Here is a 21623-nt window from a genome sequence, read left to right on the forward strand (position 1 = left end):
ATCACCGCCATTGTGTAGAACGCATCTCCAATTTTGCCTTTTACTATTATATACCTGCCTTCTTTGTCCCTTATGGTCTCCACCACCCTGAAGTTTGCTGTATTTCAGATAGCAAAGGCCACCCCCCGCCTGATTTTGTTGCCCCTGTTTCCTGGAGTATCTGATCGAATCCCCTTAGCCGGCTTTGATCCTTGTAAAGTAAATGGGTCTCTTGTAACTCCAGGAAATCTGGCTTTTCTCTTTTCATGAAAAGCTCTAACTTTTTCCTCTTCAGCTAGGTGTTAAGACCCCTAACATTATGGATCTCCCATTTGAGTGTGAATTTCTCAGTTGTCCCCTCTCCATATAAACCCCTCCACTAACGCTCCTCCTCCAATGTCTTGAGCTTAGATCCTGGGTATGACTTTGATTTCCTGCTTTGTTCCCTGGTTGGCACCTTTTTTCCCCCCTCCCCCTTTCCCCCTGGAGCCCCTGTCCTGGGGGCTTCTCACCTCCCCCCCTCTTCTCGGGCTCCATCGCCCTCACTGATCCCATGACGTTTGCTCCACGCTCCTCCAACCCTCTTCGTACACCTTTGCGTCCACCACCCCGTTTATCTTGTGCTCACTCCAGGCTATTCCCCACCTACCTCTGCCCTCTTTCGTAGCTGTCTCTTTGCCCCTTTCCTTCCCGGCGGTGCCCCGTGGAGTGGCTATCCTTGTCCCCTCCCCCACAGTTGTCCACTCCCATGGTCTGGGTCTCGTCCCTTTTCCAGCCTCTGGCGATTTCTCTGTGCCGGTCATTTCCTGATCGTGTTCCAGCTCGACATGTAGGATGTCCGCCCCTTCTTGCAGCGTAGTTATTCTCCTCTACGTGCCGGCCCAGTCAAATAGCAAGCTGAATGGAAAGGTCCAGTTGTATTTGATCCCTTGCTCTTTGAGTTTCGCAGTTACTTGTCCCATCTGGCGTCTAAGTAGGGTGCTGTTAGACAAATCTTGGTATAGTTCAAATTGTTGACCTTTATACAGAATCAACTCTTTCTGCCTGGCTGCCCTCAGGACCGCCTCCTTTTGTGCATATCTCGCAAAGGCAGTTAGGACCTCTCTAGGCCTGCCGCTCTAATTTCTATTGGGACGGTCAACTCTGTGCACCCTATCTAGCTCTAGCTTGTCTGGAGTAGCCTCCCTCAACAGATCCGCATATATTTCCTGAATTGTTTCCTTTAAGTCTCTATCTGGCACTGATTTTGGCAGCAATTTCAGCCTAATGTTCTATTTTCCAAAAACAAACCAAGCGGAAGGGAGAGGAGACGCAGGTAGACAGCGGCGAGGTAGAGAGCGTACACTAGGCGTACATCTGCTGACAAGATTTGCTTCTTTGCATCACCCTCCAGAAAGCCAACGTACCATAATCCTTGAAGGGGGCTACTGAGAGCAGTGTCATGTTAACTACAGTCATAACTCCATTGGCGATACGATTCCAGCATACGATCCATCCTTGGCATTTTGCATATTAATGGCTACTTATATAAGCTTCTCGCTTTGTATCTCTTGATGAAGACGTTGTTTACTACACACTCTACGTCGAAACCGGTTGAGTTTATTCTTTTAGGGATGTGATCTACACAACACTTCTCCTCACAGATCCGCCCTTGTGATAGATTGTTTTTAATTAATTCTATTGCTGTTTGTCTAATATATTTGTAAACATTAAAATATTCAAATGGGATGTGATGAATGTTTGTCCCACTCCCAATTGGCAAATAATGTTAGTTAATTTAGTTATCTTTTTAGCCATTGTTGGTTGGTTGAATGTCACTATGTATGATGTATGGTTTGGATGCTGCACTATGAATGTTTGTTGAGATGGATGTATTTTAGTCACAGTTATTTGTTCATCTATGCTGTTGTGTTACGTGATTTATTGATGCTCTACAAAGTAGAATGCCATTAATTGACTTGTTTAAATTTTTGTATCATGATAAATAAAATAATTTGATACTTTTGTAAATAATAGTGTTTTGCTCTCTGGATATCTCTTCAGTTTCTCGTTCTATTTTCCAAGTCCTCCATAGCGATCTCCAGGTTCTGGGTTGCCGTGTCCAGCCTCTCAATTGCTTCGCTGTTTTCCATTGTTTCTTTGCCCACCTTTTGTAAGCCTTTTTATATATCGGTTCTCTCTCCCAACTGGCCTACTTCCTGTTTAATTTCCGCCACAGCCACGTTTATGTCTGTTCTTATTAGTTGGAATTGCTCCTGAAATGTTCTTGCCAGTGTGGTTTGCAGGGAGAGCATCTCCCCATGTAGATCTTGGTGGGAGATTTGAGCTGCCGATACTTGATCTGCCACTGGGTCCTGTCCTATGGCCCCTTCTTGTTCCCTGCGTTCTTCGCTAGGGTCCTTGTTCGCCCACATCGTTATGAGGGCCAGAGTTGTCCCCCTGCAGCAGGCCACTTTTATTTGATCTATTTTTGTTCTTGGCGCCCATGATTGCGGGGCCTGTTATGTAGTCGCTTGTTAGTGGTCTGTGTGTGGTAGGTAGGACTTCAGTCTATTTTTTCCCCCTCTACCCCCTCGTTCTGGGGCCAAAATCGTCGTACTGTACTCTTGTGAGGAAGTCTTTTCCTGAGGCTGAGGCTCCTGTCTCTCCTGTCCTCCAGACTGCCCTTCAGCACTTAGCGTGCAGACCAGGGCCGTTGTCCCCTCCTTATGTGGCTGCTTTGTCGTTCCGTATTGATGATGCACCCAATGAATTCACCTGTATCAGTGCTGGGTTCTTCTGGTGGTCAGTTAGGGGTGGTCAGTTAGGGGTGGTCTACTGTGTCCCAGGCCTCTTTATCGCCGGAGACTGTTGATTTCGGCCTTTAGAGGGTAAACAGAATCTCCTGGAGAGGCTCTGTTCCCGTTTACGGAGCCTATTGGTGAGTTATGTGGGCGCCTGTATTCCTTCTCGGCCGCGAGTTCCCCTTTGATATTCTGTTCGGGATTATTCTTCTTCTACCCCGGGTAGGGGGTTAGGAGTCCATGCTCTGCTGGGCAGGTCTCCGCCCATTCTGTTCTCTTGTTCCCTTGCGGGCTGGGACTCCCTCTGGGTGTAGCTTTGTGTAGGCGGGGAGCACCCCTTTCCCCCGCCGCAGTCCCCGGAGCAGCTCATCTGAGGCCTCTCACTCCCCACGGCTTCCCGGGCTCACCTCAGTGTCTTTGCTGCTGGGCGGCCCTCAAATCTCGTGTCTGAGCCTCCTGAAGTTGTCCCAGCGCTGGGCTCCTCCGTTCTCCCTCCGCCTCGCCCAGGGCTGCTGCAGTGGGCTACAGGAAGGGCATGAACGCTCGACCTCTGGTCCTCCCTCCCAGCATGGGCGTAGGACATGGGGGGCCGAATCCCCCCCACAATTTGAAGTGGGGGGATATAATAGCTTTTATCCCCCCCATATTATTTGTGTCATTGCCGTAAAATACAACTGCAGCCTGCAGTGCAGGCTGCAGTTGTCATGTAAGCACTGGTGTAACTGGGGCCCCCGTATCTCCCTGCGGTGCGCGGGGCCCCGTCCATGTCCTGGAAGGGGCCCCTCAGACAAAAAAATATATTTAAAAAAAAAAAAGAAAATATATTTTTTTTACAAAAAAATGTTTTCTTTTTGTAGTCACTCTTCTTCATAAAGATTTATTTTTACAGAAATCATTTCTTTATGAAGGCAGTGACTAAAAAAAATATTCTATTTCTTTATGAAGTCTGAGGGCTTCCCCACCTCATGACGTGGAAGCCTAAAAGCTGGTGGCCTCCAAAGCGTGGGGCAGGGAGCCCTATGACTTCAAAAAGAAATAGAGCCTCATTACGAGGTCGGCGGTAAACCGCTGGTGTGACTGGTGGGTTGCTGCCGACCACGTAATACCATTTCCAACACCTAGCTTCCAGGTGCTACCGGGACATTACAAGTCCTGGCGGATTGGGAAGTTAGGTGCCGGAAAATGTTAGTCGCCATGGGTTCACGGAAGAACCGGCACTGCCACTAATGGTTTCTGTGCTTCTGTGATGAGTCTGCATACTGGGCCGCTGCGCCCGCTAGGGTCCGACCTGTCGGGTACAGCAGCCCCAGCGGGCATACTCTGAGTGTGACAGTCCGGAAACAAGGGTGCCAGAAAGCTTACCAGCACCCTTGTTTCTGGACTGCCACACTTATGAGGACCATAGTTTGCAGTAACTCTGCCTTCATAACAAAATTATTTCTGTTTCCGGTTTTGGTCCTTTAACAGAAATAATTTCTTTATGAAGTCAGAGTGACTTTAAAAAGAAACCATTTCTTTTTGAAGTAATGGGACTCCCCTCAACCCCTTGACACGGGGGGGCCTCCCGATCCTCTGCAGATTACGGGAATAAGCATTCCTGGCTACTGCAGGGAGCTCAAGGTCTCGTTCCTTGGACAATCGGGTTAAAGGTAAGAAAATGTATTTTCTTTAAATGTGTGTGCGTGCATGTAAGTGAGTGTGTATATATATAATGTAATGTGCATTAATGAGTGTGCATGATGCGGCCTGGATATGCCTGTGTGAGTGTATGGTGAAAGTGTGCACACTCAAATGTATGTGTGGCTGGGTGTGCGTGTGCGAGTGTACGGTGAAAAGGTAGACACTTAAGTATATGGGTGGCTGCCAGGGTGTGCCTGTATGGTGAAAGGGTACACCCTTAAATGTATGGGTGGCTGGGTGTGCGTGTATGTGAATGGTATGTGTGCTTGTGTTCAGGTGCTCAACAAAACCTACATTTCGGGAGACTGCTAACCCTTCAAATGTTGGGAGAGGCGCATTTATTTGTGTGGGGCATCTAACTTCTTTATGCATTCTAATGAGATTATTGTAGTGCATCTTCAATGTTACAAGCAGTTACCTCTCTCGTTTAAGTCTGAAAGCACCCACTGATGGTCTGCTGTGAGAATGAGAGGTTTCCTGTCCCGTCTACCCTTACAATTACTCTTCTGGCATGCAAGTACTAAACCCATATCATGATTTCAACTGCCTAAAAACAAACGGTGAAATGCTTTAGTATTTGCTGGGCCTTTAGGAACAAACACAGGTACTGTTTAACATCTGTGTCCTGTTCTGTCCGGCAACAGATTTGTAGGTCAGCCAGGTCGAGTTAACATAGCCCAACATTTCAGGGGGTAGCGGGAAGAGGACTAAAGCCCAGTCAGATCAATGGTGTTGTGCCACTGCTTGTGTTTAATGCCATGATTACTTATTGATAATCTTCATTACTCGTATCCCATTCTTCCTCATCCCAGTACTTGTGTATGAGGCACTTTGCAGTTTGCCTCATACACAACTACTGGGATGAGGTAGCAGGATATGAAGGTAATGCCTGGCTTAGTTACCTGTAATCTTCATTACTTCTAGCCCCACTCTTCCTCGTCCTTGTACTTATCTGAGGGAAGGTGCCTCATACGTCAGTACTGGGACAAGGAAGAGGGACGTGGAGGTAATTCTGGGCCAATGTGCTGATTTTGGGGGTTGGAGCAGGTGGTTGGAGGGGGGGTGTGTGGGGGGCAGGGATTGTGGGATAAATCGTAATCGCAATACATCTCCAGGCTAAGCAGGGATGATATGTGGTATTGGTGGCTAGAGAGGTATTTTGGTGCAGCCAGTCTAGTCATTTCTTAGTTTGGCTTGACTTTCTTTAACTGGGCATCGCTGATTAAGCAGTTCTGCTAAGTGTAATTACCTGGCTATACTGGCTTTTGGTTGCTGCCAGTCTAGCCGTTTCTTGCTGTGGCATTGTATATTTTTGTGGGTATCTGTGATAACATAACCATGATAAGTGTTATTGCTTTGACTGCCGTTTTGGTGCAACCAGTCTAGGTATTTCTAAATGTTGCCTGCCATGCTTTACTTTAATATGTTATTACGTGTCTAGACTGGTCTGCATTGTACAGCCAGATGGACATGTTTTCATTGTGGCATGTCATTTTTAATAGCAAAGCATTCCATTAATGAAAGCATTAATGTTCCTGTGCACTGTTGGTGACATGCATGTTTTGGATTTTTGGACTGGTGTTAGTTACCCTACAAAACAATTGCAAACGCTCTGGCTTTTTAACTAATTTTTCTCAGAAAGTGTGCTGTTTAATGCATTAAAACACACGTATGTATGCTGCTCCAAGCATAGTGTGCAGCGTACCCTTGAAGCAGCACGCTCGTGCGTATGGCGCAAGCGTGGTAATCTAGGCCAGTCCACAGTGTGGCGCGACCCATGATTTGTTGCCAAACTGGAGGGGGGCCCCCTCAGCAAGGCTTGCATGGGGGCCCCCAAAGGTAGTGTTACGCCACTACATGTAAGCTTGCAAAAGTAGAGTCTACTTTTACTTTTGCAAGCTTACAGTAGACTGACTGTCTGCAACATCTGCTGCCGCCCCGCGCCTGCGAATAATGAACGTGCCCAGGCCGGGGAACAAACTGCACGTGCCCTGCCAGCCTCAACCTTCATATTTCCAAAAGAAAGAGAAGTCAGGCAGCAACGCGTGCTGCAGTAACTCTGTGCTCATGACAGCGTGTGTGTTATCGAGGGAGACAGAGTGAGAACAGGCTGAGCAGGCAGCAGCTGCCGTAAGGTAAGTCAAGTGCGCCCCCCTCCTCTCCGAGGTGCAGGGCGGCATGGGGAGGATTTATTGGAGGGAATGTGCGGCTGTGCCAATGTCAGATATACACGTACAGCGCATTGCAAAACTGATCAGGGAATCCTGGCCTCTTAATGTTTCAATGAAAACGTAAGAGGCCAGTATTCCCTGATCAGTTAGCAACGTTCCGCGCGTGTTTATAAACTGTATATCTGACGTTGGCAGTGGCAAATTTTAATGAATTGAAAAACCTGAGGCCCTGCCAGTGCCGCCCTCATATTTTTCAATTCATGAAAGTGTGCCAAAGCCCCTGGCAAAGAAGAGCATTTGGAATGGCTCTGTTTGTTCCTTACTGATGGGCAGCCAGGGCTCACATTTAAGCTCCAAGAATTGGCAAACACAGGCTTGCAAGGCCACACAAAAAAATACGGAGGCCATTCACCTATACAGCAGAGGATCAAGGGTGCACAATAGGAGCCGGTATATATTGACATGTACATGCAGTTTCTATACAAATGCCAAAACACTGTTAAATATATTATGTATTGCCTTTTTTAAGGAGCTGGGCGTGACGATTATTTTTGCTGCTTACACTATACTAGTGCCCCTAAACCGTCAGGTTAATTTGATATTTTTCTAGTTTATTTCCTTAGTGGGATCACGCTGACTGCACCCGATACGTTTCTCTTCAAAAAAATTTACAAATTCTATGTATCTATAACTGCTTCCCAAAATGAGACCCGGTCCTCCAGCTGGAGGTGACATCTATTGCTGTGACACTTTGTCCTTCTTCACAATCACTCAACATGCTTAGCATACATGGAGCAACAAGAAACTCTGTTAGAGCATTTACGATTGAGGCATTTTATAGTGTACACTGCAAACTGAGTCACTTCTAGGTGATCACAAGTAAACATATATAGAAAATAATGCATAGTGGGTGGGTCACACGATTCGCCCAGGATCACACAATTTGGCGAAGACTGAATTTTCTCCCAGATGTTCCTGTACCCAGGCCTGGTTTGCAAAGAGCAGACACTGCCTGAGATATCAGCCTGACATTGCATAAGAAATCCTCATGAAACCATATAAAGTAAAATGAGGATGAGCCAATCTCAAGAAGGGCCGCTACGTTGGATGTATGCTCTTTTCCATAGTAATGTCTAAGGTAGGCAAGGGAAAAAACTTGATGTATACTCTAAAATCAGTAGGCCTCACTTAAGGCACACCCCTCCACATCTTCCCACCAACTCACACCTGCTTGAAGTTTGGATGGTACCACACCTAAAGCTTGGTCTCCGACATGAGGGCTACCTGCATTTTGATAGTTCAAACCCAGCAGCAGGGTCCACTTAACCTTTAATCAATTCAGTGTTGTTCAAATGAGGGTAATAATACCTGTTATTACATTGCCTAGAAGCTGAAAGCATCTAGCATGAAGCGCTATGACCAAAGTGTTAATATATTCCATAAAGCAAACTATTACCAGCACAGACCTGAACTCTGTCCCAGCCCAAAATAAACCATTTGTTGGTGCCTATCCTGCGCATCTCTTAAAAGAAATAAGGCGCTAATCTTCTGCAGGTCTTGGCTAAGCTTCACCCGGTTTAATCCAGCCTGGCTGTTTCTGTCAGCATACTTGAGTGGTTGCAGTGCAATCAGATTTTGGGGTTAGAGCCTCAGCAGTACGTGGATTTAGTGACTTCTTAGTAAAGTGGTGTAGGGCAGAAATGGCATAGGAGGTGCTTCGGGTTTTGCAAATGAGAGAGAAGCACAGACAAGTGAGAAAGTGCAGAGGGCAGTGTGTCAGAGGAGTGACATTGTGTGGGGTGCAGGCAAGGGACTTGGAAGAAAAGGGTGTACAGCAAACGAGAATGTGGAGTAGAGAAGGGTACAGAGGGGAGATTTGTACAAGGAAGAATGGTACCTCGTCTCATTTTCCCAGATAAAGGGTGCAGTCATGAATGCGTCGTCTTCTAACACTTGATCCATGCTCACAAGGCCTGCACGAGGACGATTAGAAGTAGTTTGTTGAAATAATTGCTGATATATACACTACACCATATCTGTCTGCACATTGATTGGACCTGATAATGCACAAAGTGGCTCCCCTCTCCCAGGTGCAGGCCGGCATGGGGAGGATTTATTAGAGGTAACGTGGGAGCTCGGGCGTGGCGCTCTCCCACTGCCCCAGTGTCATCTGCGCTGCTGTGTGGTTCCTCTCCAGGAAGAGACAGTCACAGCAGGCTGTTCCTGCATCAACTCCCTTTTTACTCAATCCTACCTGCTGCCTAGGTCTGAAGTCGGGACTAACCTTAAATTAGGTATAGTTTCCCCTCTGACCTGTCCTGTAGTGTGAGCTGGTGCCAGGGTGCGCGGCATCTTGCCTTGTGACACAGCATCATGTTATTTGGGCTATCTTAGAAACTTTCATGGGTGTTTGGATGGATGGATGCCACTCGGGCCGCAGACTCATTTTACGTCATAACCTATTCCTTTAAAAAAACACTGGAATGATCTATAAAGGGCACATAAAATGGCAGTTCTGGTTTAGATCAAGCCACTGACTTAGGGGTGTTTACTACAAAGCCCTTTGTAGTTAATAACTTAATTGGAGCTGGGAACATACTACTGGTGTAATACAAATGACTTATTCAGAGATGCCTTCCTCCACTCCTTTTCTCCTTAATTGTTCATTGCACTTGCACTATCCGAAATGTTGTCAGGCTGATTATGATGGTTATTCTTCACATTCTTAATTGTTTCAAGGACCTGTAGGAATGTAACTGCATTACTCCCATGCTCCCTCCCACCTTTGAAGCGCTTTGAAACACATTGTGCATAGGCACTATACAAATAATCAATCAATCACTCTATTAGCACTATGTATTTCCTTCACTGAGGTCCTGCTAAAAACCAGCAATGGCAAGTGTTTGCTTGTCTATACGTATTGGGCATTTGCCAGGCACTGCTATTAAATGTTCAGGTACTTGCACCATTTTGCAGCTGCTACCATCAATGGGTACCTAATACCACTATGGCGGTGCTTGGTAAGGGCCTTTTCCATGCCTACATTAAAGCTCATACGGTTGGCGTTGCCAACGCTGGTTTTAAAATAGGGATGCAACTGCATTTTTGGTACCCACCACCAGCTGAATGAGTTGTAGACAAGTTTTAATAGAGGCCACCATAAACCATCTGGGTGACCCAGAAAAAAATAAAGCAGAGCCTCGAGATTCAAAACAGAACTTGTGCCGCTATCCATGTAAATCCAGTGAATACCCTGGTGCCGATGTATGATTGCAGCCCATACACTGCTGTAAAGGGGAAAACTCATGTTCCATCATTGAGGGTTCAAGGGGAATAGGATAGGAAGGGTTGGCAAAACTCCATAAAGCATCTGCACTTAAAGTGCAGGTGAGAGTATTATAGAAGATCTCCCTAAAGGTCTAACGCTGGGAGGATTTTATACTCTAAACTGCTTTTCTTTTTCTTAATTTTCTTCGGTTTTCTTTCTTTTTCTCTTATTTTATACAGTGATATGTGTAATTTAATACGTACTGCTGTTTTAATTTTGTGAAAAGTCGAGTTCTTTGACTAAGTCACAACAAATAAATTAAAAAACAATGTCCCCAAGGTGTCCCCTGTCCCCCCCAGACAGATTTTATGGGTCTCCTATGCCCCTGCCTCCCGGCCTCGCCGAGCTGCCGACTCTGCTGTCTCCTCCGTCACTGCCTGCACTCCTCGCTCGCAGCTCCCTGCAGTACTCTCCTACCCAGGTCAGCGAGATGCAATCCTAGGTGGCGAGCCGCGCTTCGGGTCTTAGTCTCGGCTCACCCCCTCCTCTTGGTGGGCTCCGGTCCCATCCTCCAGGTTCTGGGCCGGGCCCGCGCTTTTCCCGTCCTTGATTCCTCTGCCCTTGTGTTTTGAATATTGTTCACGGGGGCCCCGTCTGGTATGCTCCCCCCACTTGCTAATCCTTTTTCTCTTTTTTCGCCTCTTTTTCGCCTATTTGGGGTGGTGGCTCTGCGTTTCTAGGCAGAGGGGCTCCGGAGCACCGTCAACACTCTTCTATCTGGTGTCGGCGGCCATCTTAGAATCTCGTATACCAATATTTTTGCGGGGTTATTAACACATGCAACCCTTTCCTGGTAGACCCCGTCATTAGTGGCAGTCATTTTGCCTGGTGGGTGGGCGAGTTACAGGCTCCCTCTTAAGGGGCCTTTTTCGGTTTTCTAATAGAGGGGTCAAAAAGACAGTTGTCTCTTTACCAGCTGTCCTGCTTGTTTTAAAAAAAAAAATTCAAAATTTAAGTTTTATTAAGTTTTCAACAATACAACATAATTGGCTTACTGCTACACATATAACATTTTCAAGTTTGTCTATATTTCACGTTTCCGTACCACAGTGAGCTTCATCCAATGAACGCAACTTTCCAACTGATAGGTTTTCCCCTTCCCACCCGCTCCCTTCACCAACCCCCCGAGCAGTTTCTGAATTAGGAGTTGTACAATTTGCATTATTCTGGTGCGATCTAGTGTTAAAGAAGGTATTAAGTCTGCATATATATTAGTGTTTGTAAAGTTCGAGTAGCAATGAGACAGTAGTTTCAGGGTCATGGGCCACCCAGTAGCATCTCCTGTGTCAGGAGTAGTAGTAGGTGTGTTCCGCACGGTTCATTGTTCCTGTAATTCAGTTTCCGAGGTGGGTTCAGTCAAGTACTCTCTTACAAAATCACACCACATAATTTCGCTCCGGGCAGCTTTTCCGTGGAGGGCAGCAGTAATTCACTCCATTGTGTATGTTGGTCGTCACCCCTATCCACTCCTGCAGGCTAGGGAGTGTGATTGCGTTCCATTTGGTGGTTAAGCATGCTCTTGCGGCTAGCATGACCCTGGCCGCACTGCCCCTTATTTTGTTCATCTCCCCTTCAGATTTTTTAAGGTCAAATAAGACCAGAAGTGGGGTAATTTCCCTAGTGATCCCATCCACCCTTTTAATCGAGCTAAGGACTTCATTCCAATATGTCTGGGCGTTGGGGCACGCCCACCTCTGTGTGGCAGTAGTCTGCCCGCTCCCCAAACTGGCACCAACAAAGTGGACTTCCTGTTTGGTACATTTTGGACAATCTGGGGGTCATATTGCCATCTGTGGAGGAGCTTAATGGCATGCATCTTGTAATGTGCCGCTATTGATACCCGGGCAGCTCCTCCACAGATAGTACTCCAGTCGCTTGCTTGTTTTTAATTTAACCAGATTTGCTTACCTGGTCTTCAGCCTAGGTTGCCTGGTTCCCCAGCAGAAGAGGCTGAGAATAACTTGGATGTGGTAAGGACCTTAACGTTTGATTTGGCCAGGACCAGACCTTTCACAGGTCACACAACCTTTTTAGTTATGTTGGTGGTTCACCTAGTCTGATGGCAGCCAATGTCACAATTTCCAGTTAAATTGTTGTGCCTTTTTTAAAGCATTTTGCATGGTCTTGCTAGTCCAGAGAGACTATATGCACATTCCACAACATTAGTAGCTTTGCAAAAGCTTGTTCCCCTTTCTGAGCCCTGTCGGCAGCCACGTAAGCTATTCCCCAATTGTTCTGTAGGCATTATTCCCTGGATATTTCTTCCAAGTGAGAATGTGTCCTTTGGCATGGACGTAATGCATATCCGATTCACTTGAAACCATCTTACATATGCTGCACCACCTCCCCAGTAAATAGTGTGATGAATCCGGTGGACTAATCAGATTCCCCTCTGTTGACCTCCTCCCATGTGGCCAGGGGATGGCAGGCGCTACCTGATCCTGACCCTGGAGGCGGCCATATGAGGGAGGATCACATGGGAGGAGTCAATGGCCAGGGGGAGGTGGTGACTCCATTGGGTGAGATGTGGTATTTCCCCCTTTCCTCTGAAGACCCTCTAATACCCAAGTCTTTAGTGACTTATTGTGACTTAACAGTTTGCTCCTATAGTTAAGGGCAGAAAACCTTTTCTATGAATCCCTCTAATCAAACCCTGTCTGACATATCCATTCACAATCCATGACATCTTCTGGTTTTGATGTAGCTTTTTGAGACTTTTGAACAACATCAATAAAGCCCAATAACCGCTAGGGACTTAAATTCCCATAAAACCACAAGTACTGAGACAAGGAAGAGGAGGGAGAAGTCTATGCAGAAGAGAAGCCTGAATCCTAACACAGAGGCTAGTTGTTCCACTGGCCCTAAGGTGCGCAGGATATTTAAAAAGGCATTGAGACTCTGGTCCGTTGTGCAGGAGAAAGCAGCAAGGAAGACGACGTCTGTAGCCTGGCAACTGCTTGAACGCAAGGCTCACCTACCCACGTGGCAAGAGAGGAAGAAAGGCACAGCAGGCAAAACCGAGGGACTGCGGGATAATGGGGAGCCACAGCGGAGCTCCTGGAGGTGTTTGTTCCGGGAGGCATCGTTCTCCGGTTCAAGCCACAGAGGGAAGCCGGTGAGTGACAGCAGAGCTGAAGGAAACGCTGAGGAAATATCTGCATTGTGTGGGAAACCGATCCAGTGAAGAGTCTTCTTTGCAAAGGCACGCCAGGAGTCTGGATGCAATGAACGACCAGTGAGTCTGCCCAAGGTCTCTGGGGATCCTGGGACATACTGACGTGCGTGTGAACAAGTGACTGGATGTTACAAAGTTGCAAATAAAGACAATATACCAAATGGGGTTGAATGCAGATAAAGTCCAACCCTATTTAAATATACAACAAGCAGAATATTTGAATGTTGACCTTGCGAAGTGCAACAGAAAACCACAAGAAAATATAGGTGCATGAGATGCAATTGGGGAATACTGAAGCAAGTGTCAAGCACCTTCGGAAATACGCTACTATGACAAATGAACATTGAAATAAAAGTTCTGGCAAGTAGAATAGCATAGCAGGCACCTGAAGTTGTATACAGTTTGGACATTGTGGTAAGACACCTGGCAGGAGAGTATACCAGACAATCTGCAAAAGTTACCAAAAGAAAGACTATCATGGAATTTGTTTAACCAAGTTAAAGAAAAGATGTTATGGAAATTATTGATTGATCAAAGTGAAGAGCGACTGTCTGGGAATTTGTCTGATCATATTAAAGAAAGACTGTTAAGGAATTCATTATTTGAACAAGAACTGTGCGAGTCCAGTAGAACGACCCAACAAGAACTCGCCCTCTGGATTCAAGGATCTTTCCTTGGGGGTTGCATTTGTTGGATTTATCCTTATAATTTTGGTTGTGACCACTGTTTAGAAAATATCCAGTCCGACATGTCCTTGTCCCCTTCGTTGTTTATTTCTAGCGAGAGGGGCAGCTTAGAATGTTTTGACATAATGACAGCTCTCAAGTTACTGACTATTTGAACTTGGCAGACCCTTAGTTTTGTTTTGCAGCAGGGAAATTCCTCTATAGAATAGGGCTAACAAGGTGTTTTCCCCAACACAATTTTGTTTAATGAAATGTCTGATTTTGAGAATGACACAACCTTGTTTGCCTCTCATTGCTGATACCCCACATTAGGTTGCTATATAATGTCCCAACAAGTTGGGAAGCAGAGACTACCAATGTACGAGAGAGTCACTTTTTGCATGTTTGTCATTTATTTTGTACTTCGCCATTATGACATGCATTTGTTCCTTTTGCTCTATAGATAACCCTGGAATGATGGGTGTTCATCCTGCACCTTTTGTCCAAGTTCCTGTGAGGCAGGTTGTGCAGCCACATTCATCAGATAACACTGTGTAAGTATACCCAATTGCTTTTACTCTCTTCCCTCTGCTGGGAGATCTCAATGTTTATCTTGTTTGCCAGAGGTTTCTAACAGGAGTTTCTGACATGAGGTCTTGGACTGGGTGGGAGAGAAGTTAAAATCATTCGGAGCACAGATTATGTTAGCCCCGCAAAAGAAATTGCCAAAAGGCATTGAAACTTATAAGGTGACTCAGGAAATGAAAAACATGTATTCATGTTTAATAAATTAAATACAAATTTGTTTTCTCTTGTCTTCTAGTTCGAGAATGCACGACCTTGGCTACCTCTTTTCCCAAATGGCAGCATTTGGCATTGTTACATTTACTGATGTCCATTATATTTTTTTTATTTGAAGTGTTCTGTCCCCACTTGGCATCAGTTAATGTTAAATATAAAATGCAGCCAGGTGATTGCTCCAAATATTTCCACTTTTCTTTATCAAGAAATATAGGATGACAATCTGCAAGATTTACAAGAATAACATGCCCACATTTTGTAATGAATCCCACCAAAAATGAAGCCTTTTTGTTTAGATGCAAACTGTTATGAATGTTTCAGTTGAATTATTATTTATTTGTGTATTTGTATGGCCCACCAACCCCGTAGGCATCAAGGCGCTGTTGCAGACTGACATGGGTTGCACTAGGAACAACGCAAACACGGGGTCGGGGCTATGTACAGTGCTTGTAAAAGTTCAGTTACAGTGGAGGAAGTCACATAAGGTTGCTGTGGAGGATGTAAAGCAATGTTACTGTATCCTGGTGCCATCCTCAGGAGGGGATATGTTAATGTTGTTTGTCTAGTGTGAACAGTCACTTTTAACTTTTTTTCCTGAACGACCAGTAGAAGGTATCTCTAAGTTGGGCAGGTAAGGCATTCCAATGTTTGGCTGCTACTAGAGGAAAGCTACGTCCTCCCGATTTTTGAAGTTTAAATGTTGGCGTCGGAAGCATGTTCGCCTGGGACGATCTAGTTGGTCTAACAGCTTGCGTTTTCTTAAACTTCTTGGTTAGGTATTTAGGGGCATTATTGGCTAAGCATTTGTTTGCGATGGTGAGGCCTTTGAAGTCGATTCTCTCTCTAATGGGGAGCCAGTCGGTATTCCTTCTGGCAGTCGAGATGTGGTATTTTTTCTGGATATTCAGTGCTGATCTAAGAGCTTTCTTTTGGATAACTTGAAGTTTCTTTAAATTACTGGAGGCGGTTCCAGCAAAGAGGGCATTGCAGTAGTCGAGTCTTGATAGGATAAGGGCTCTGGCTAAGGTAAGGCAGCTGTCGGTGGATAAGAAGTGTCTGCTGGCATTGATTCATTTAGTGGTGTAGGCTGAGGAAGATGCTATTGCACTGACCTGCTTAGCGTTAGTGTGGCATCTAGGCATACTCCCAAGGTTTTTACAGCTTTGGAGATAGGAATGGAGTTTCTATTGTGAAGGAAGCGTAGGATTTGTCCTGTTTGTTTATTCTGCTGTGAGAACCAACGAGTAGGAGCTCTGTCTTGTCATCGTTGAGGTAGAGGGCATGCATGGCCATCCAAGCCTGGATGCTTTGGTAGACTGAGTTCAGTGTCCTAGAGTCGGTGTCATAGTTGCCAGTGATGGGAATGAGAATTTGGATATCGTCTGCATAGTTAGTGTAGAAGATATTGTAAAGCATGAGAGGGATGCAGAAGCCTTGGGGGACACCACAGGTGACAGGCGCCGGGTCTGCTGATGCTGATGCTGAGAAAACTCTCATGGTTCTGTTGAACACAAATTATATGATCCAGGTTATCGCCTTGGGGGAAGAAGTGAGCTGCTGATGCCAGGTGAAGGCATAATGTTTCATGGTCCACTAAGGTGGCTGAGAGGGCAAGTTTGCAGTTGTCGATGCATTCGTCCATTTGAATCTTTAAATCAAGAAGAGCTGATTCAGTTGTTGCAAGCCAAGGAGATTGTTACATTTTAAGTGTTTTTGAATCTGCACATAGGCTACTCTATCCAAAATGTTCAGTATGAATAAGACAGTTGTGATGGGACGATAGTTCGTTGGGCTGCTGCGGTCAAGAGTTGGTTGTTTTAGAAGGGGGAGGACCGATGCCTCTTTGACATTAGTGGGGACCATACCAGTGGTGAAGGAGGAATTGGCAGTGGCCGTGATATAGGGGGCTAGTTCGGCGCCGCAGTCTTTGATGACCAAAGCCGGGCATATGTCGCCTTGGCATCTGGATGGTTTGAGACAACGGATGATTTTCTTTACTTCCAGAATGGAGACCCGAGCAAAGTCAAACAGTTGAACCGTGCAGTTTTGAGGCACTTGTGGGAGTGGAGGAGGCATGTCTGAGAGCATGCGTTTGTCTTTTTTTTTTTATTGGATTTTCATTTGGAGTGTCACTAATTTATCATAGTGGCTTTTGGATACTAGTGCACCAGGTATAGTTCTTGTGAGAAAAGGTTGGTGGGGCAGTTGGGGTTTCCAGTTCGCGCAGTATGGTGAAAAGCCTTCTGGAGCTTGATTTGGCATCATTGATTCTGTCATTACAGCATTCTTTTTTTGCTTTGCAGATGGCTACTTTGTAATATTTGGATAGGGAAGTGAATAGGACTTTGTTAGTCTGATCAAGCCTTTCTCCAGGACGTTTGTGATGCGCGCTTAGTGGAATGTAGGGTTTTCAGGTTGGCTGTAAACCATATATTTAGGTGAGCTAAAGGTTTAGGTTTATGCTCATGTAGTGGGGCAAGTATCCCGAAAGCTTGAAGTAGGGTGTGATTATAAGTTGACCAGGTCACTTGGGTCGCGAGGAAGTAGATCAGGAGTGGGGAGAGGTGCCTATAGAGGGAGGATAGTGGGGTAGGTAATGTTGTGAGTTTTGCTAGTTAGAGTGGATTGGAGGAGCTTGTGTCAGGGGATTATGCACAGGAATGGCATAAGAGATAATGTTATGATCTGACCAAGGGCATGGTAGGTTGGTTAGTATCTTGATGCTGCTGTTACATTCTGCCAGCCAGTCAAGTGTCCGACTTTTAATGTGTAGGTTTGCAGCTGTAGTTCTTAAAGCCCATGGCACTTGAGGACTTTGCAAGGGACAGAGCATAAGAGTCCGCTGGGTCGTTCAAGCCGAGGTTGAAATCACCAAGGATAGCAGTTCTAGATAGAGGTTTGGTTTCTGCAGATAGTAGCGAGACTGTCATCCTCGAAAGAGAGCAGGTCCTTGCGGCCTGTAAATAAGACGTTGGTGGCAGCAGAAGGTGATACATAGGGATGAGGCAGTTTAGGCAATACGTTCGCAGCTTTGCCCACCTTAGCAGAAGGAGGGGTGTCCCCCAATACTTTGGTGGTGGCAGGAGGTAGTACATTGGCTCCTAAATCATTGCTCAAGGTGGTAGGTAATGTATTAGCATAGGGCAAAACAGTAGCAACTCTGTCAAAAGTAGCAGAAGGGGGTAATACATTGGCTCCTAAAACATTGCTTAGAGTGGTGAGTAATACATTGGTATAGGGCAATACAGTAGCAACTTAATGCATCAAATGTATTCTCTAAATGTATATATTCCCAATTTAAATGGTTACTCTGGTCACTTCTCTTTGACTAGAAGTCACAGATTTTGGTAACTTTTTACCTCAAATTTGAGTTCTGATGCAGAGGTCAGAAGCCCACCAAAGGTCGGCGAACAAAGGAGGCAAACCTGGTTTGCCGCGCAAAGAAAGACCAAAGAAGGATATTAACGAAAAGAAATGGCGATTTAAACCCAACCGGAGTCGAAATAAAAAGTATTTGGGCAAGCGGGTTTAAAGTTTGACGCTACTAAAATAACCTAAAATGTTACCACGTTATGTAATATAATCGCGGTAGGAATATTAGGGTAGATACCACTGCCACCAGCCGAGTCTTAATGTTAAGGGAACGAAACAATGCTCCAAGAGGCACAGATAAAAAGGGCTAAGAATTAACCCTCCCCAATACTCCATATAAGATGGGGTGTACTGGATCTGTGTTAAAAGTGACTATGTAAAGTTAATGGCAACTTTACCCTTTTCTGGGGGACAGTAGTCAGCCCCAGAAAATTGAGTCAGTGGCAAGTCTAAGACAACTCTGTGTCACTGCACTGAAGGTGCTGTGCAACACACAGAGAGTGGGGTTACTGAAGTGGTGTACTCCAGAGTCCACAATCACAAAAACAGTTGAAATACACATGGCAAAACACAGGTAAGAGTGGGGGATAAGCTCACACTCTTACCAGGTGGAAAAAATTAACTCCAGAAATCCAGCAAAGCTGCTGAGGCACTCACTAGCTAGGGGAAATTAGCCATAGAATGAAAATTCTCCCTAACAAGTACTACTTAAATGATTCTTTCTCTTGGGAGTGCAGAACCCCCACTTGCTCCTTTTAACTCAGTATTAACTCTTCGTCTATAGTAGATTGACTCCGTAATATCCTGCACTCTAAGTTGCTTTTCTCTCTGTTCCCTTGTTGTTTACTCTAGCTTCTATCTTCATAAACAGAGGATCTTGGGGCTATTGCTCCATCGAGCTATGGACGATTACTATAGAAGGAACTAACCTAATTCTGTTGGTGGGAATGCATTGGTCATAGACCGTGACTCTAGCCCAAGGTCACCAAAAAAGGAAAAACATATGTTATACTATGAAACCGGAGCGCTATACCCTGCAAAAACTGTATTCTATTATTCGCTATTAACGATAACTCAAACAAAAGGAAATGCAATTATTGTGTTTAATTGGTAGCCAACACGTGTTTCGACCCGTAATTATCAGGTCTTCTTCAGGTCTTCAGCAACTACTTAATGAGTGGACACTTGCTGATCCACTTATCATATTCAATGAAATGCGCAAGTTTGGAGTCTCGTTCTCAATGGTCTGTGGCAAAGCACCAATAGTTCCCGCATAGAAAAGTGTGCTGCTAATAGCTATTCCAAATTAGTTAATCTTCAAAACCAAAACATTGCCATGGTTTTAGGTGATATTAGTTCACTTATAAATTGTATATGCTCCACGTATAATCGTGTTGTTGTACTAGGAAAACAATCTTCAAAAGAACCTAATTCTATTGATGGGTACGTTTAATCCCATCTGCCAACTGTAAAATCGTCCGCGGCGTTCCGCATGTATGATGACATCCAAATGTGCATGTTTAATGGAATGGTAAGTGGATCAGCAAGTTGCCACTCATTAAATAGTTGTTGAACCCCTGAAGAAGACCTGAGTTTAATGGGTCGAAACATGTGTTGGCTACCAAGACTACCAATTAAACACAATAATTGTATTTCCTTTTGTTTGAGTTATCGTAAATAGTGAATGGTACAATACAGTTTAATGGTATAACGCTCTGGTTCTCCAGCATGGGGTCTGGCATGGATTCACATGCTCATGAATATTCCCTTTCGTCAGGCTGGGAATCCTCGGTAAAAGAAAAAACAGTTTCACTTTAGTTTATAAACTGTCTTTCTCCTCTAAACCAGTCACTGAGCTCTGTGTCATGCTTCCCCCAGCCAATGACTGCCGTCTCCCTAAGCTCCTTCTCTGGCAGACATCTTCAGATTTTTACTGCACTTTCAAGTGTTGGGAGTCTTTGTGTTTCACTTTTGGAACTTTCTGCGTTTTTTTCACACTTTTTTGGCTGGGAAAACCCCTATTTTGTTCAATCGAGCCCATGTGCTCCATCGTTTACCCATCCGATTAATGGGGACCAGTTTTTCGGCATCTTTCGCCGCCCCTCAAGGGCAAAATCGTACAGTGTTTTCTTCTTGGAAATTTCCAGAAGGCCTTCAGGCCTACACTGTGCCGGATTATGTCAGAGGAGACGGACGGGGCTTCCCTCTTCAAGCTTTGCAATAGCTGCGGTTTGCGGATTGTTTTCACGGACAACAAGTCTTCCCAGTGCCTTTATTGTCTTCACCCGACGCACAAGGAAGAAGATTGTGAGATCTGCCGTGGCTTTTCAAGCACACGTAGGAACGGCACATCAGACTGGTGGCGTGGCTCAAAGCCAGGGCCTCTACCCCGTGTGGTCCACAGGGGCATGCCTCATCTGGATCCAGCCAGACAGAACAGGCTTCTAAGACCTTTTGAGGGCGCTCCATCCGTGAGGTCCCAAGTCAAGGCAAAGCACCGCAAGTCTGCTTCCGTCGGGGTCGCAGCACAAACTGGTCACGCAACGGTAAGGGCGCGTTCATAGTCTCAATCAGCCTTGATCTCCAGCCATCGCTCCTGTTCTTCGTAAAAGAGGAAGTCAGCTACCCCGGGGAAGCTGTGAGAGAACCTGTAGAAAGCCAAGCAGGATAAGGTGTCCAACCTTCCGGTTAAGGCCCAGGTGATCCATGCCAAATTGTCCTCGTCCATCCAGATGGTTGCTGCCGCCCTCTCAAAGGTGAAAGGGGCTGACCCGGTCCCGGGTACCCTGATGGCGGTCAGGATGGCTCTTCCTCCCAGACGAGAGGCTTCGGCCAAACCTGTGGAGAAGACTCTGGAGAAGAGGATGCCGGACCTTAACCCCAATCCGACCCCTCGGGACCCGAAGAAGGGGGATGTGGGGGAAGATCTCAAGGGCACGGACATTTCTTCGCCCAACGAGATGGACATAGATTCCGTCCACACATCCCAGAGGAGGGGGGTGACGACGATGAGAGCGTCGAGGAGATGCCTGCCGGAGGGGTGACGATGGCGATGTTAGTGGGGACGGCATAGGCGCTGGGCCCAGCGACCATGTTCCCCAGGCACCTCCCAGAGATCTGTTGCAGGTTATTCTCTTGACCCTCCACACACTGGTGTCGGAGATTCACACCAGGGCCACCACCACCGCTGAAGAAAAGGAGACCCCCTACGCCTCGACTCCAACCGTCGCTACCCTCCCCCTAGGGACACGGGGATGACTGACACTGAAGGTCAAATATTTCTGCCACTAAGGGCTTCGCCACCGGACAAAGTGGGTTCCTTCCCCTCCATGATCACCCGTGCGTCGGAACTCTTCCAGCTCACCACGGACGAGAAGGAGGACATCCTGTATCAGCGCCAGGGGGCGAAAAAAAGACCTTTCTCTCGGTACCACTCCTGGACGACGTCTGGGATGAGGGGCTGGTGCTGCTGAAGAACCCTGCATCAGCCCCGGTGAAGAGGGACCGGCTACAAAAGAAATACTGGGTGCCGGAACCGGCACCCAAATGTCTGCGGTCACAACCATTGTCAGACTTGGTGGTCTCGACTGCGGCTAGGAAGTCGTCGTCCAACCCGTCGTCATCAGCCTCTGTCCCCCCGGACGGCGAGGGGAAGAATTTGGACGCCGT

At 46.1% G+C, this 21623-nt stretch overlaps 1 protein-coding gene across 4 annotated transcripts in view; it reads left to right on the plus strand.

The window, feature by feature from the left end:
* CSPP1 (centrosome and spindle pole associated protein 1) overlaps positions 1–21623 on the plus strand; it is a 1841309-nt gene that overhangs the window by 1051710 nt on the left and 767976 nt on the right. For all 4 annotated transcript variants that reach the window (XM_069621145.1, XM_069621146.1, XM_069621148.1 and 1 more), the window contains one exon: positions 14245–14335. In XM_069621145.1, the coding sequence (XP_069477246.1) occupies positions 14245–14335 (91 nt within the window). The remainder of the gene's footprint in view (positions 1–14244; positions 14336–21623) is intronic.

This window comes from Ambystoma mexicanum, chromosome 5q (assembly GCF_040938575.1).
Source record: "Ambystoma mexicanum isolate Mex_15411 chromosome 5q, UKY_AmexF1_1, whole genome shotgun sequence".
Classification (NCBI taxonomy): domain Eukaryota; kingdom Metazoa; phylum Chordata; class Amphibia; order Caudata; family Ambystomatidae; genus Ambystoma; species Ambystoma mexicanum.